The sequence below is a fragment of the Seriola lalandi genome, unplaced genomic scaffold (genome assembly GCF_002814215.2).
Source record: "Seriola lalandi dorsalis isolate HSWRI2012SDOR001 ecotype SW California unplaced genomic scaffold, Sedor1 jcf7180002054864, whole genome shotgun sequence".
Classification (NCBI taxonomy): domain Eukaryota; kingdom Metazoa; phylum Chordata; class Actinopteri; order Carangiformes; family Carangidae; genus Seriola; species Seriola lalandi.
Window position 1 is genome coordinate 2,399,308 of NW_019525417.1, and position 17,064 is coordinate 2,416,371.

The 17,064-nt window shown below is 41.2% G+C and overlaps 1 protein-coding gene across 1 annotated transcript in view; it reads right to left on the bottom strand.

Annotated features, from left to right (window-relative positions):
• The window catches only part of celf4 (CUGBP, Elav-like family member 4), a 90,733-nt gene that overhangs the window by 66,934 nt on the left and 6,735 nt on the right, over nt 1-17,064 (bottom strand). Inside the window, exon 2 of the mRNA XM_087179771.1 lies at nt 251-333. Coding sequence (XP_087035897.1) covers nt 251-333 — 83 coding nt within the window. The remainder of the gene's footprint in view (nt 1-250; nt 334-17,064) is intronic.

The window sequence follows — 17,064 nt, forward strand, 5'->3', positions numbered from 1 at the left end:
CAGAGGAAGAAGAGGGATATTAAGAGAAAGATGGGCTGTGCTCATGTGTGGTGTACAGCCAGTGACAAACAGCACATGACAAGCATGGCGAAGACGGTGGGTCCCCTTTGATTTAAAATAAATATAGGCCTAAATCATTACACGCTAAAAAGGATATCTGCATTTGTGTGTGTGTGTGTGTGACTCCGAGATGTGTTTATGTAAGATTTTTGCTTGTGGGTCGACATGGCGTTCCTCGTGTAAGACTTACCCCAGGAAGGGTCTTCTGCTCGTGCAACGCATTCTGGGCTTTCAGGGCCGACTCTCTGGCACAGTAGGTGAGGAAGGCACAACCTGAAATATATATATATAGAGAGAGAGACAGAGAGAGAGAGAGAGAGAGAGAGATGATTATGTTACGTGAACTAGGGACGGAGAAGGAGAGACAGTCATGGGAGGGGGTTGCACCAATCATCAGTGAAAAGCCCAAAAAAACAAACCACACACACACACACACACACACACACAAACAGAGAAAGAGAGAGAGAGAAATATACAGAGTAAGCCTGCAGCCATAGCTCTGAAACTCTGTCTACATGGCCGCACTGGGAATTCGCTCGTGTTTGTGTGTGTGCCTGCGAGTGTTTGTGCACAACGAACAGCATTTCAGCAACTGAACAAACCGAACATTCCTGTGTACACAAACGCAGTCCATACGCATGCAGAAAGAGAAGTGAAAGTGGGACCAAAAATTGTGGCTTTGGAGATTTCTGTGCATTCTGTTGCGGGAGATCCACTCTTCTCAACCCGCAAAACACATCGAATCTGACGGCGCTCTCTCCCTGGCAGTCTGAAATAGCAGTTATCCATTCGTCCATCGCACTCCTCTGGCTGCTGTGACAGGGATAGACATTTCCCTGACAGCTTCTCTCTCTCTGTCTCTCTCTCTTACCCCTGCCTCCCCTCCCCTCTCCTCCTTCCACCCTTCATTTCTCCGTCTCTCTGCTCCATATGTTCCAAGACTACCCACAATCCTCGGTTTTGTCAGCACCTGGGCTGACATGTGGGGGTGGAAGGAAGATGGAGACGCAGGAGGCAAGGCAGTAGAAAAAGGAGCCGCGGGGAACGTGTAAGCTGTTCCCTCGCCACCCCCTGTTGACAGCGAGGCACACGCCACTGTCAGAGAGCTGACAAACTGTCAATCTGCAGATCAAGGCTAATGATTCATGTGCTTGACAGTTTAATAAAACACTTTCAAAGACGATTGCACAATAGGTGGCGGTGACATGGTTCAATTTCAGGCAAATTTTCCTTAAGCTAAATATGCAGGTGTTTTGCTTGTTTGCTGCAGACTCCAGGAAACGTTAACTAAATGAAAAAAGTATTCATTTAAATTGAATTCAATTAAATTCAGTGAAAGAAAAAAAAATAAATGCACAAGGCACAATTAGTCTCTGGGTTTGCACAATGATAACTATTACAAGACATTTGAGGCGTTAGAAAAAGAGTTATTTTAGTGAAGATATAAACATCACAGCAGCAAGAAAAAAAACTCTCAATACTCTGGCTTTTTTTTTTTCATTTCTTGAATTACAGACATACAGACACTGACAAACTGTTCCCTGCTGCCATGCAACTAACACAGGCACAAAGAGACAAAAGAAACACAGTTTGTTCTGAGAACATCAAGGACTCAGCATTAGATGATTATCATAGACCCCTCCCCCCGAAAAAAAACACAAACCCAGTTGTGCTTCACTTTGTTCTTTTTGCATACTGGGGGCTATTTACTGTGGAGGGCAGCACCATGTACTGTATGTAGAAGCAGCATGCCTCCCGTCCTCTCGGCTCTGTGTCTTTAACCCTGGGTCGTCCTGATGGCGGGACGCTGGGGAGCTCAGCCTGTTGGTGTTTTTAATTAACGGGCCTCTCTCTCATTAGGCGAAGTGGGAGCTGGCCGCTGACAGCTTGGCTACCTCCTCATCCTCTCCGGGCCTGTCGTGTTAACGCTACATGCAGGCGCCGTCCCACAGGAAGCACACGCAAGACTCTGATTCACACGCCTGACACTCACTCACATGTTTGGAGCATAGACACCCACTGCACCCAGTATATTCAGGGCTGGAGGAAGAATTCAGATCCAGCAATAGCACAATGCAAAAAAATACTCTTAAAGTAAAATGCTCACCTTGCAGAAGAAAGTCAATGCGATATTATATTTGCACTGATTACCACTGACGCATCAGTGCGTAAGCAGCATGTTAATGTTGTAGGTATTTGAGGAAAGAAACTACAGGTGAATATGGTACAAATTAGATATCACCATGAAACTTCCCCAGCTGATTACTTACATTAAGACAATTATCTTTTGTATTAGAAATTTTCTGAAATGTTTGAGTATGCAAATGAGTCATATCTAATTAAATATGCACTGATTTGCATACATTTCCAGAAAAAAGAAATCTGAACATTGGATAAAGCCAGGTCCAAAATTCTCATTTCGTTTTGTTGACATATTAGAGCCAAAGGTTTTTCACAGAGGGGATTTTGGATATCTCCTTTAAACAGAAAATACTGTCTACAGCCACAAAAAAAAAGAAAAAAAAAATCCATTTCACCATGTTTTTAGGAATGAGATATTATGCAAATCAGGATGTGAATGACATATGAACAAACCTCTCTGTTAAACCTTCAGAATATAAAGTTTGGTGTATGTAGGTATTACTGAAGTGTAGATTTCTGGCTCTGAGTATGAGACAAATCTCACTTTGAGAAAACGACCTTTAAAGATATGTATTATACATTTTTTTTTATACTGAAAACCACTATGTACAGCAAAGTGTCTGCAAAGAGGAAATGACCATGTTTGTGCAGGAGAGAGAGAGAGAGAGAGAGAGAGAGAGTGAGCTTTATACCAACGCCTGTGACGACATGGTGCAGACAACGATTGCAGTACTGCATGTTGCACATTGTGTTAGAGTTTAGGAGAAATGTACAGACACAAAAAGACAAAGTGTCGTAAAATAAACAGCTAAATCTGTCTTTTAGACGTTTACCTTCCACTAGACTGAAAGAAGACTGGAAGCAGAACCATCCCAAAATCTCGAAATTGACCAGTGCATGAAAAAACAGTGTGTTTGCCTGCTGTGTCTTGATGTGGATATTGGAGTTAATCCAGTGGTTCTCAGGTTTCTTTGTCTGATGTAGCCCCACACACACATATGAGCTCAAGTATCCCTCCATCCAACCCTGTTGCAGAGAACATTAGGTTTATAAACTACAACTTTGCAAAAACAAATACGTTTTGAAAGAAACATAAAGTCTCAGAGATTACCATGGAAAACGTTACTTAACAAATTGCAAAATGCTGACACTGAGTGTATGGAGTAAAATGCTCACTGAATGTAGCAACTAAAGAATGAGTAATCATATATGTTTAGGCCCTGGCAGCAGTTGGTTAATGTTAGGGAGAGTTTGTGCACCTAGTTTAATGGAGAAGGGTGATTAGGGGTGGGGGGTTACCTCTAACCATCAAAAGTGACTTGAAGCACAAGATAGAGGATGTTTACTGTGTTGACATGTTTCCAAAGCCACGATCTTTTACTGACCTTAACCATCCTTTTCTCCACGACTAAACTGGTCTCAGGCTACGCCCACCATCCACCCCAACCACCTCCTTATGACTGACGTACAGAACAAAAATCTGTCTTCCAAAACGTGGAAAAATATTGTCAAGGAACGCAATCCAGGCAGCAATTACATTTTTTTCTTTTTTCTTATACAAGTTGCACTGATTGTGGAATAGTTGATGTTAAGGCTGGGTCTATATTTTCTTTTCAGTTTATCTTGATTCATATAACTACCTCCTCGAGAGGCAGAAGCTGCATTTTCAACCACATAGCCATTATAATTTTTTTCTTTAGCTATTTTGACTTCACTGCTCATTTCTTAGCTAATTTTCGATGCACTCTTAAATGCAGCATGTGATGTTAAGCTGTTACAACTGGGGTCATCCCTGCTGACGTACAGGTTTTAAATGCTGACCATGCACTGCAGTTCAGCCTGGGACCTTCATTACATGTCATTCCCATCTTTCTCTGCCCTCGTTTCATTTCAGCTCTGTACTGCATACTGTCAATTAAAGGCAAAAATGCAAAAAAAAAAAAAAAAAAAAAAAGTTTATACTTATTGTGACAATAAGATAAGCTTATTAATTTTTTTCGCCCAAAAATGTTTATAAGTTATAATTTCTATTTTCTCCAATTGGCTGAGCCACTCCACAATCTTTAAACAACATTTTTTATTTATTTATTTTTTTAATCTATAGCAATGCATCATGTTTTATAGTTTTATCATATATTTTATGTGTAAAATCTTAACTATAGCTGTCACATAAATATAATGGAGTAAAAAGCAATTATTTGTCACTGAGTAGCATAACACAGATACATAAAGTAAAACGTAAAGTACAAGAGCCTGAAAACTGTGTTTTACTTCAGCGCTTCTATACGTTCCACCGCTTCACAGTGTATTCACACATGTATGGAGGGGGGAAGCACGCTTTTACACACAGATGCTACCACGACCTCATACACACAAACACAAACACACACATGCACACACACACACACACACAAACACACACACACACACACACACACACACACACACACACACACACACACGCACACTCTCTCACATACACACACACACACACATGGAAAGTGACAGTCAACAAACGTTCAATTTATCATCATTGTCACAAGTCAGATGCTGGCAGCAGCTGTAGTATCTGACGAAGACCCATATTGGCCCAGGAGAGAGAGATAAGCTGTTTGTTTCTGCTGTCAATGCTGCCAATTTGGTTTCCCATCACTTCAAATTCAAATCAACAGCAGCGCAGAGGGGATCTGAGAGAATGTGCGTGTGTGTGAGAGAGTGTGTGTTTGAGAGAGAGAGAGAGAGAGAGAGAGAGAGAAAGAGAGAGAGAGTGAGAGAGAGTGAGGATGGGAGAGAAAAAGAAGGGCAAGGGAGCAAAAAGGAAGGGGGAGGAGAACAGCAGAGAGGAAAAGCAGAGCAGCGAGGGATGCTCGGTAAGACAGGGAGAGGGAGAGAGAGTAGATAAGATCACCTAGCTTCTGTGAACACCATCCCCCTGTGTCCTACACTCGCTTCTTATCTCAACCGCTGCAGACACCCTAAAGGGACACACACCCACCGAGAGAGAGAGAGAGGGAGAGAGAGGGAGAGAGAGGGAGAGAGAAAGAGAAAAAGAGTGAGACATGGAGAGAGAGGGAGAGAGAGAGAGAGAGAGAGAGAGGGGAATATGGGGAAGAAAAAGAGAGAAGATGAAAGAAAGCAGCGAGGGACTGGTGGAGACTATGAATACTCACTGGTGGGGGAAGAAGAAAAGACACGAGCTTCAGTGGTGAAATCCACCAACTGTCACCAGGCCTTGTTTAAACGACAGCTGCGTTGGACCACATAGAGCTTCGACCTTGTTAACTATGGGAAACCGTGACTTGATGATCTGTCTTTGCGAGATGTAGTTTCCCAACAAGTTGACTGCTGGGAAATGATATAGCTTTCATATTTAGATGTCACAAATCTAAATAATCTATTAGTGTTTATTTAAAATGACTTCATATGTACTCTGTCATACGATACTTTATCTCATGAGTTATGAAACGATGCCACTGAAATTCGACTGTCATATCCTTTAAGCCATGGTTTTGGTCACCACTCACTCCTGAGGAAAGTCCTGGCTCTTAAGCAGCTACATGCTCCAGCTTTTCACTAACTTTTCTCTGTTAGCCACGTGGTGCTCCGCAGGTAACTCAGAATGAGGTTGTAGACGGGTTTTGCTAAAAAAAAACAGCTGCCTGCAGCTGGAAACAATGCTGATGAGAGCAACGAAACACCATTAACAACATTAAATTTGTCTGAAGTGGAAAGAAGCTAAAATACTACGTAGTGCTGTGGTAAAGAGTCAGGTGAAAGGTCTCTGTGGGTTTGTTACTATAATTGAGTGACCTGTACATATAGTCATGTGATCCAGTGTTGATATGAAAATACCAGTTATAGCTGCTTTAAGTCTGGATATTTTAACATATAGCTAAGTGGTCAGTCAAATACTAAACCTACTCATGATTAATCTTTTGCCTAAAGACAGTCAAATTTAAAGATATTTCATCCCTGCATTTGTAATTTGTGTGTAATCACACAATGCAAATTCTTCTTCAGGTCATTAAAACTCTAGTTCCCAGAAACAATACAGAGACCAGGACCTCTGTGACCTCAGTGCCAGCTACGGCCCTCGATGGGGGATACTCCAATCTTCAAATTCTCCTCTGAAGCTAATTATGATTCTACTGAAAGTAAAACTACTAATGCATTCCTGAATTAGCGCTTCGCAGTGTTACTGGACATATGAATTACTTTTTACTAGCGTGCGTTGCTTGACGCCACCCAAGACTAGAAAGCTTGGGGACAATGTTATTGCACAGAATTCTCTAATTATCTTGTGCCCATTAATTCAGGGATTGTAAAAGGCTGACATAAAAAGTTCCCTCCTCTCACTCTATCCTTTTATTCCCAGCCACAGATGGGGAGAAACTCCCAGTGATCATTTAAATATTTCAGAACATCTTGGTAAGAGCCTAAAAAGAGTCAATAGCATTAAAAAGCTTTATCCACAGCACAGCTGAAATTCCACGCTGCAGAGCCCTGGAACTCTGCCTCGAAAAACTTTGGCATGAAACTTTGTTTGAGGCTGTCCAATTTCAGTCAGTCAATAGAAATCTCCACGTCTCCCACTACCTCAGTTCTGTTAACACTTATCTCCGCCTGAAAGGGTTTACCAAGGACAGCCTTTGCTCAATAAACAGAGGAATGTTTTTTTCTCCTTTTTAAAAGATTGACCTTAAGACAAGAACGTTCTAACTGGATTTTTTTGTGAGTGCTAAGGCTTAGATAACACTCTTCCATTCACTCTTGAAATGGGTCGGAGTAAAGACGAAAATTCTTGACCTATTTTGTTCAGAGAAATAGCACATAAAGCCTTGGTCTTTTGGTCATATGGTGAACACGAGTACCACTGAGTGCCAAAGAGGAATACTAATAAGTGCTGTATTAACTGATTTTCTGATTCAAGACTGATATAGTTGGCCTTGTGCTTCTGTAACTGGGACACTCAATATGAGCCATGTGATTGTTACTATTCAGTTTCTTTCTGATTGAAAACACCATAAAATTTCACTTCTGAAGAAGCAAGTATTCACAGCTGTTGCAGCCATGATCTCTAAGGCTTTGTAGTTACACAATCTACAGAATGTCTGACCACCTTATTGACTATAGTGCTTATATTCATGATTATATTGAAATGTCATGAAGGAATTCAAATTGCTCCAAGTCGAATATCTCCCACTCAATCTGGTATCAATGTAAAAAACCCAGACAATCCCCCACAGTAATTCAATGAAGTGAGCAGCAGTCGCTCATATCCCCTTCACCTTTGCTGACCTTTCAGATCATTACTCACCATGGAGAAAAGAGACAGAGGATAGAGGCTATTTTAGGGGACATGGCCAAGGTCTCCGGGAACACTCCAACTTTCTCCCCGTATCATCTTAAAATCTTTAATTGGCAGCTGTAACCCCTGATTAAATAAAAAAGCACTTTGAAGCTAGGAGAACAGTACTGTACTCTGTGTGAAAAAGGAGAGAAAAAAAAACCTTCAATTACTGTTCAGAGTCCACATCAAGCTTTTTTTTTTTCATTGTGTAAAACAGGCCTTAAAAATTCAGGAGCTGTTTCAGGGACTAATGAATGCTGGTCTTGAGTATGATATTATTTCAGCGGAGTGAGGCAGAACTAAGGGGCAGTATTATGAAAGAGGAGGTGAATTCATTTATAATGGAGCGTAATAGCAGTCCCAGCTCTCCTATAGGTGACTCTATGCAGATCCCTTAGTCCTTCTCTTCAGGGGAACAAGACGAAGCTGTAATATAGAAACATGCACTACTAAAGCCACTGAGGAAAAGACAGAGCAAAAGTTAATAATCAGGTGACGGATGAAACTCAAAGGGACAGCACTACTGTACTTTTTTTTTTTTTATACCCCAGTCTTAAAAGAACAGGGCATAGCAATTTAGAACAATAGTGGCTGCAGTTGTAACTAAATTACTCTCTGAAATGAGGATATGAAGATCATCAAATAAAAGTTATTATAATGTATCCTGGGTGAAAACTCAGTTCTGACTGACTGGGAGGTGTCAAATAAATTTTAATAACTGGGCATTTCCTGCAAAATTGCTATATCATCTTGCCATATTAATGTGCTCTGAGGCTTTGAATGGTACTGCTCAGCAACACAGTAAAAAATAACCTGGATAAATTGCTCGAAAATTGCCCAAAAATGTGTGGGCAACTACTGCGGGAATGGAAATCTCCTGATTTATGACCACAAAACTTTTGAAAATCACTGATTACTACATGCATTTTAAGATGAAAACTCTTATATCTACAGACAATAGCACCTTTACGGGGCTATAAAGAAAAAAAAAACTAAATAAAACTAAGAAACAAGAACAAAGAGCAAGTGAAAAACCAAAAGAGTTGGATGTGGGCAACCTCCAATATTAAAATGCATGCAGTAATCCAGAGATTACAGGTATTAATAGCAAATGCATGCATGCTAAAAATTTTCTCACACACTTTGATGCACTCTCACATTACACCCATTGATATATAATTACAAAAAAATTATATTTTTATGAGAAAAAATGTGCTGGAAAGAATGAATACCTTCAAATGGTGTTCATGTGTGTGTTTGTGGTTTGTGTGTGTATGTGTGTGTATGTTTGTGTGTGTGTGTGTGTGAGAGAGAGAGACAGAGCGAGAGAGAAAGAGAGAGAGAGAGAGAGAGAGACAGAGAGAGACAGAGAGAGTCCCAGAAGATAACAAGTCCCATCTCTCGCCCTGCTTCCCAGAGTGGCCGTCTCTAAGCTGTGCTAATCGATTGGCGAAGGAGGAAAAAGGGCCAGCTTTAATGTGTTGCATGTGAAGGATTTACTGGAGAGCAGAGCCACTGAATCAATGGAGTAGAAAATGCATCATTAGGACAGTGTCCCCCACCCTCCCAGACACACACACGCACACACACACACACACACACACACACACACACACACACACACACACACACACACAAATACCCTCGGCTTACATGTGATGCTTGAGCTCTCGTGCTACAAAGTAAAAAAACCCCAACACTCGCACCAAGTCCATCACACCTAACATAAATTGTGCTTGAACACACACTTGCAGCAACACACACTTGTTAAAAGCTCCCCTGATGGTAAAAACACACACGCACCCAAACACACACACACACACACACACACACACACAGTCAGTGTCTAGAGCTGTCCCCAATATCCAGACGGACCAATGATCTCACTCTCATCCTACCTCAGCCATTTTGTCAGGAAATGTTTGGGAGACCCAAATTTAGCTTTTCAAGATATGAATTATTAAATGTGGAACGACTCCTAAGATGAACCAAAAGTCTGCACCATTATGTGTGAGGTCGGACACTCTGGGAAATGTATTGATGCTGACTAATATAATAATGTATGACAGATAACAGATGGATTTTTCTTTTTTGGAGCATTTTCATGCCCAAATTACAACAGTTCCGTGTTTCATTTGGGAACTTTATACTCGTCAGAGTGGAAAAACCTCTGAAACAGTGTTTAAACTATCATGGGACACTAACACTCTCCTCTGAAAACCAAACTACACAGCACTTAAATTCTGAATGTCTTGTTTCATCTCTTAAGTGTGTTGAGTTGCTCTTATGTACATCAAGCCTCTAAAGGACAGAATATACCAGCCCAGTATCCCTGAGAAGTACAGCCAGATTCTGCACCTCTTGGTTTATGTCAATGTCAATGTCAGCTTTCAGTACCAACACAGAAACCCATGTGCCTTATGTGTAGTGAGGTGGAAAGTTAGGGTGCTGAGGTGGGGGTTGTGAATGGACATGTGGCATGTTGAGCTGCGTTAAAAAAAACGTTGGCATTGGACATAAAAAACGTTATCAGGAGGTGCATGTCTATCTACCTGTACACAGGAAATGAGCAAAATCGCAATAAAGTTTTTAAGCTCGGTTGAGGTTGAAAAAACCAAAAGCAACAAAGTGCAATGGAATCAGACCTAGAAAATAAATCATGACATACACAAAGTTTGAGACCTAAACGTTCACTGAAGCTTCCGCTCCACTGGAGGCAAATGAAAACGTCAGATCTATGTCGACCAATGAAGAGACTGTAAATTTCCTCCAATTAATACATGAAACAAGCCTACATGCTGTAGCTCTGCTATAGACGGATGGATGGATGGATGGATTGTTGGATGTTAGGAGCACATAGTGTCAACACTCAGGCAAAGCCGATTAATCAGAAATCCGTCTGCAGATGAATCATGTATCACTAAGAAGACAAAGTGCTTTACTTCTGTCATGGGAGTGGTCCCATGTCTCGTCCCCCTGGTAAAACACTTACAGGATAAACACTCCCATTAATATTCCTCTGTGCACCTCTCCTCTCCACTCCACTCCACTCTCCTCTCTTCTCCTTTCCTCTCCCTGTCCTATTACCCGGCCTCGGCGGACATCCTGTCCTGTCCCGTCCGCCTTGCCAACCTGCAAGATGGAGATGAGAGGACGATCCAAACACAGAAGGGGGAACATGAATCATTACACTTCCTGTTGTTGCACGCCGTCCGGGGAAGGAAGAGAGAGGACGCCCCCAGGGCTCCGATTGATTCCGGAGACTTAATTGGGTTTATTAGCCAAGATGTTGGGCACCGCGAGGGGGCTCCCAGAGGCTGCTGAGTCCCCCCCACCCCCATTCCCACTCTTCTGAAGGAGAAAGCCTGCGTAATTGTTTTCCCTCCATCTTCTGTGTCATTGTCAGATGGGTCCTGCGGGATTATTAGCAACCCCAGGTCCCTCAATAATTCATCCAGAGCTATTTATACACAGATGGAGAGTCCTCTAAAGTCTCCCCCAGTGAGCTTATCTGACGCTTAGACAGACAGACAGAGAGAGAGAAAGCGATAGAGAGGAACAGTACTACAAAGGGAAAAGCAAGAGAGAGACAGACAGAGAGAAAATAGGAGAGACGTACAAGAAGAGTAAGAAGGATGGAGAGAGGCGATCACAAAAAGAAATGGGGGGACGAGCAACGTAAGTCTGACAGCGTATGAAACAGTGAGAGCGAGGGAGAGCAGTGCCTTACGTAGACACAATGACAATGTTTCTGGTGTGCATTGAGTTTCAAGGTGAAACTCTCTCATCTGCTTTGCCAAAGTGAACAAAAGCACCGTCCCGGGAATAGCATACCCTCACACAACACACATTAATGGCTTTTAATCTTCCCCCCTTTTTCCTCCATTTAACACAATTAAGATGTTTGCAAAGCTAACATGGACCACTAGTCGCTATAGGAAGGACAGATGAAAGACATTCACGGATTTCCATATGCAAAGTAAACACAGTTATCCGTCCTTTCTAACGTGTCAATGCGTAAGACCAACAAAACAGCAGCCAGCCATTGCTTAAATCACCTAATCATTCACTAACATAACATTAACACATTAGCATATTAACATTAGCGTGTTAAGTAGCTTCTAATCCCAAACAGATAGTGTTTGGGCTACACAAGGCTGCGTGACTGCATGCTTTTAATAGCTTTGGAGATACCTGTGTCTTTCCGCCTGCGAGTTGAGGGGACATTTTGTTGTCGTCAGACTAATGAAGCCTTTGGCGCACAAAGTTGATTTTCAAAGTCCCTTTGTTGGCTCTCCAGCCACAGATAATTATATATATTCATCCCCTTTGGCAGTCACTTTTATCCAGCTCATTTAGAAAGCTTGGCTTCCTCTTGGACAAATTGGGACATTGAAAGGAAGATTGGAGTGATAGTTTTTACATTTTGCATCGATGGCACATTAATCAGGGCAACTATAGCTATGGGAAAAGATTCACTTAAACACCCCGTGAAAAGCCGGCCATTTGTCTGTTGCAAGTAGTATCATAAAAGTTATGTAATTATCTAAAATGCATTTTTTCTGCCTGTATAAAAGAGTCTTGTACTGTAAATCCATAAAGCTTAGCTCTGGAACCTAACTGCCGATTAATTTGCAGAATGAATAATAAATCACAAGCAAATATGTTTATTTACAGGCTTAAGTGGGGCAGTCTTTTTTACTGCTCAAAGTCTATGACAGGTCAGTCCACTGAAGAGCATGGAGGACGGTATCACCTGAACTAAAAACTGATATCTCTAATAGCAGAGATTTTAAATGAAAACTTTGTTGTGTTAGCTGAATTGCCAGTAAATATTCCTTTTTTTATGAGTTTCAAAAGAAAATATTCAATATTTAAATGTTGCAACCCTTTGCATATTCAGTTTTAACTTAAAACCAGCTTTAATTAAAACATTTTGTGATGTTGGAAACTAGTTTCCTATTTTTCTACAACTTGTGGTTTGTGAAATGAACTTTTGTTTTTGTGGGTAGAGCCCATGCCAAATTAATTGCTACTGCCCACTGTGTCCTGATGGTATTGATGAACGATCCATAGAGAAGCGCGTTGTTTTCTCTCCCTCTCTCTCTCTGTCCTACACACACACACACACACACACACACACACACACACACACACACACACACACACACACACTCACGCACACTGCTGTTGCTCCGGGGAAAGCTAAGCTTATCAACCAGCCAATGCTCACACACTCACGCATGCGCGCACACACAGACTTCTCTGTCTCTATCTATAAACCCCATGAAATCATCCACACCGAGTAAGGCGGGGTATGTATAGGTTTGGCCAGGATTCCCATCTCCTGTTCTGTGATTAAAGGACCAAACTAATAGGCTCTGTCTCGTTGGGAACCTGCATGGGGCTGGGAGAGACCTCAGAAGCCATTAAATTGCAAATCTGTAATAATTTGCTGAAGGCTTTCTGTCCAGATCATTCCCTGGGCTGATTTGTGCATTGAGGTAGCGCTCTGAATGGCCAAGCACAAACCCAGCTGAGCCCACCGGCTAGCCGGCCAAGTTAGTCTACTGGAGGGCACACTCCAGATTCACTCAGGGCCATATTTACTTTACAAGAAACCACAGTGCAAACTTGTGCTGTGCCCTTTTCATTTAATTTGTGCCTACAATCTGCACAAAATTAGAAACTGATTTATGAAGGCAGCAGCTAATCATGAGGCTGGTCCTCTGAGTGAAGCAGAGCTTAAAAGGCACAAAAAGGTGTAGACAGTCTGCTGGGTATTTTATCAGCTCAGAAAAGAAATAAAAAATTCTGTAATTTTGAAATAAATAATCTTTATTAAAATGGACATTCATTCATTAGTCTGCAATAACCCAATAATAGCAATTATTAGTTTACTTTATTCTTAATACTGGCCAAAAGTAAGGGTGTTCAATAAACTTCCCAGGAATTAAAAAATCAAGTGCAATGAAATGCATAAAAGAAAAGATTGCCCACAAAAAATAGAGGGTGCTACAATCTAAGTGTCTTATCTAAAAGAGTGCACTCAGCACAGAGCAGCTCAGTCAATGCCACGTTCAAGTGAAGTTTAATTACGGCAGCGCAACTCCCTCTTTGCTCCTTTTTTGGTGTAAATAAAATAAATGAAAACTTGCGTTTGTTTGCTACTTGTTGGCTACTGATCTCGTTTTTGTGACATATTGTTTTGTGTGTTAGTGACCTGTTGTTTGAGGCAGAGAATCTTCTTTCTGATCCTCACAAACTGTATGAGTCTGACTAAATCCAGCACTATGTTAATTGTTCACACTTTCACATCATATTTGCACCCTAAAAATGTATATTTTCAATCATCCTTTCACTATGAGCAGTAGGATCCTACGATTCACTGCCAACGATGGGACAGTTTTCTTGCTGGTTAGAAGTTGGAAAGAGGTGATGTCACATATTTCTGGGCCCAAATCACGATTCAGCAACATTTGATTGCTTATGTTTCCAGGCCACTGTCAATCAAATCCCATCAAACACACCCACAGTCCCAGACTGACAGATTTCAATCTTAGGAAACTTTGTTGTTTATTTAGTTATGAATACCTATTTTTTTTAATAAAGAGACACTTAAGATTTGAAATCAAGTTTTCTGTGGCTTTAAATAAATCTGTAAAGGTGAGAAGGGACTTTAGTCTTCAGTTCCATGCTCGTTGATTGGCTGATTGGAAGTAACTTCAGAAGGACAATGGTTTGTTGAGACCAATATCCAAAGCGTCAGTATCACCCAGAATGCATCACAGGTTTTTAACCTCCCAGCTGCAGTCTGTGTATGTAATACTGTACAAACTGCAGGAGCTAACATGAAAAACAACAACAACAACGAAAAAAAAAAACACTGCACACACCAAACTGACAAATATACACTAAGACCTGTCCCATTAACATGTTGTCAGGGATCCTGCTAATATGGAGGGCACTTGCTTATTTACCCCCGGGGTGGCTGGAAGCTGCAGGGGTCTAATTTTGCTACCATCCCAGGAAGGTCATTTTCCCTTCTCGAGCCATGATGGCCACAGAGTAGTGCTTAAATCTGGCAAAACGCAGCCTATAAATTACAGCAGAGGACAGAGGGGTCAGAGCCTGGCATGGAACTGGGCCAGAAGCTATCAATCTGCCGGGGCCAGTGAGGGCGACATCTGTCTCTGGGACTCCCTCACTCTTTCTACTCCTCGCTCTGTCTGTCGTTTTCCTTTCCTGCTTTTTTCAGTCTTCTCTTTTCAGCCCCTTTCCCTTTCCCTTTTGCTCACTCTTTGCCTGTCATTGAACAATATCTCTGTGCCTCCATTTTTAGTCTGCACCTGTCTGAACAATCTCTACTCTCTTTCTTTTATATTGCTCTGCCTCTTGATATTCTCTCTCTGTCTTTGTGTGCAACCCCCCCAACCCGAACTCTCTTCCATGGATCTCCCTCGCCTCTTTTCACGCATTCTCTTACATCATCCGTGTTTCAACATCTTTCTAATTCTCCTTCCCCCTCTCTCTCTCTCCCTCTCTCTCTCTTTCTCTGTCTTGAGCTCCTTGTCGTTTTACGCACTCTTGCACCATCTCCCTCTGCAGCGATATGTTTTGGTCTATGTGCTCTCCAACCGGCAGTATAAACCTTGATATACTTTCTCTCAACGTGATGCCAATATGATCTGAATGGGAATATCTTTCAGCAAAATACACAGATCTGCACAGAAAAAAAAGAAAATGGAACAACTATGGACACAGTGGGGGTTCAGAAACAAATACAAAATTTGAAATACAAATTCGAAGCTGATCAGTTGCTTTACGTCATTCAATATAAATTGAAACAATTCTAGTGGTTCAATGAACTGAGTTGCTAACTTCAGATATTTCTCTCACATCTGATACAGAAAAGTAGTAGTAGTTTAAATATAGGATGCTGACTCTGGAAGTCAAAACCTGTCAAACCTAATCTACAACAAACATTTCTTTTTGGTTGACGTTGCTACTGGAACATCTTGCACTACATTTGCTAACCCAAACCCTCGAAAACTTCTGCATGACTTATTAATCCTCCTTCATTTTCTGAATCAAACTTGGCCTTGAATAATTGAGAGGGATCTTTGAAAAGCCCTAACCTCCATTCCCACCTTCCTTTTACAAGTCAACGTGGTGCATTTTTAATTGGGGGACATGAAATAGACATGAAGGGAGATGGGAAGAAAGTGAATTGAATCAGGGACACTCAAACCTGGCAGTCACTGCACAGCATAGGAGTATGCGCGCATATACGGAGAAGGCTAAATATGCGTTTGGCCTGACAACTCACACATGCTCAACAGTCTTTGACGTGCTTTCTGTCTGGGACAAATAGTACAAGACTCATGTAATCCCCGCATTAGAGTATCCCAGCAGGCAGACCCAGATACGCCACTTCGAGTTATGTTTAGCAATTTGGTTGAGAATAAACATCAATTCAACTTTCTATGAACCATAAATCTCCAAAGCCAAATGATTTGTTTAGTGTATATGAGGCAATTTTGTATGGGCTAAAAAGGTAATTGAAAGCACATGTATTATTTGTTGGAGAAATAGTGAGTTATTGTTACAATATCTATATGCAATGTAATAATAATGATTTGCTTTTTCTGTAATATTAAAACCAAACTTGACCTTGAGATCTATTTGTAACAATGTTACAAATAGAATAAACAGAAATATATATTAATTATTTATATATATATATATATATAATAAAAATTAGATGGCATTTGAAGTGAATAAAAGACATTTGGAGTAGAATATATAGGGAGACTTAAAGCTTGCTGGATGTGCTTTAACGCGCTACTGCCACAATCAGCTGTGACAAAGTTTGGTGCTATTTTTCATATTGCTGCTGTGTCATGCTGCTCTTTCCTCGTGGGAAGCCTCTGCAGTCGGGCTGCAACTGGACCTGAGTTCATGTGCATACTGAGGGCTTGAGGCAGGTTTGGGCCTAATGTATAAATATTACTATAAAGCACTAAAGGTTGCCATGAAGTATTGCTTTAACTCAGGCTGATATTTATATGATATAAACATGCAGCACTCCGCAGCACAACATACACACAAAACATAAGGATGAACACACACAACAAATATACAGCGAAAATGTATACACATCCGTTTAAACGCACACGTGTACTGTACACACACAGATATTGGACATGGATATTATAATGTTCCCTATCATAATGCCTCCTGACTGTGCAAAGCTTGATAAAAGGAGCCAGTAGCTCTAATCCAAAAGGCAAAACACCAATTTCCAAGTTCACACACAGAGGAGATTCATAACCTTTTGACTGTTGAACAAAGGAAATGGTGTTTAAGCCTTTTACACGAATAATTACATATAGAGCATGGCGCCTGTATAAATGCACGACACAGATAGGAGATCCAGAAATGGAACAAAATGTAACGTATAGAGAGTTGAAGAGGAAAGAGACAGAAATCACATCTAGTTCACTGTAGCA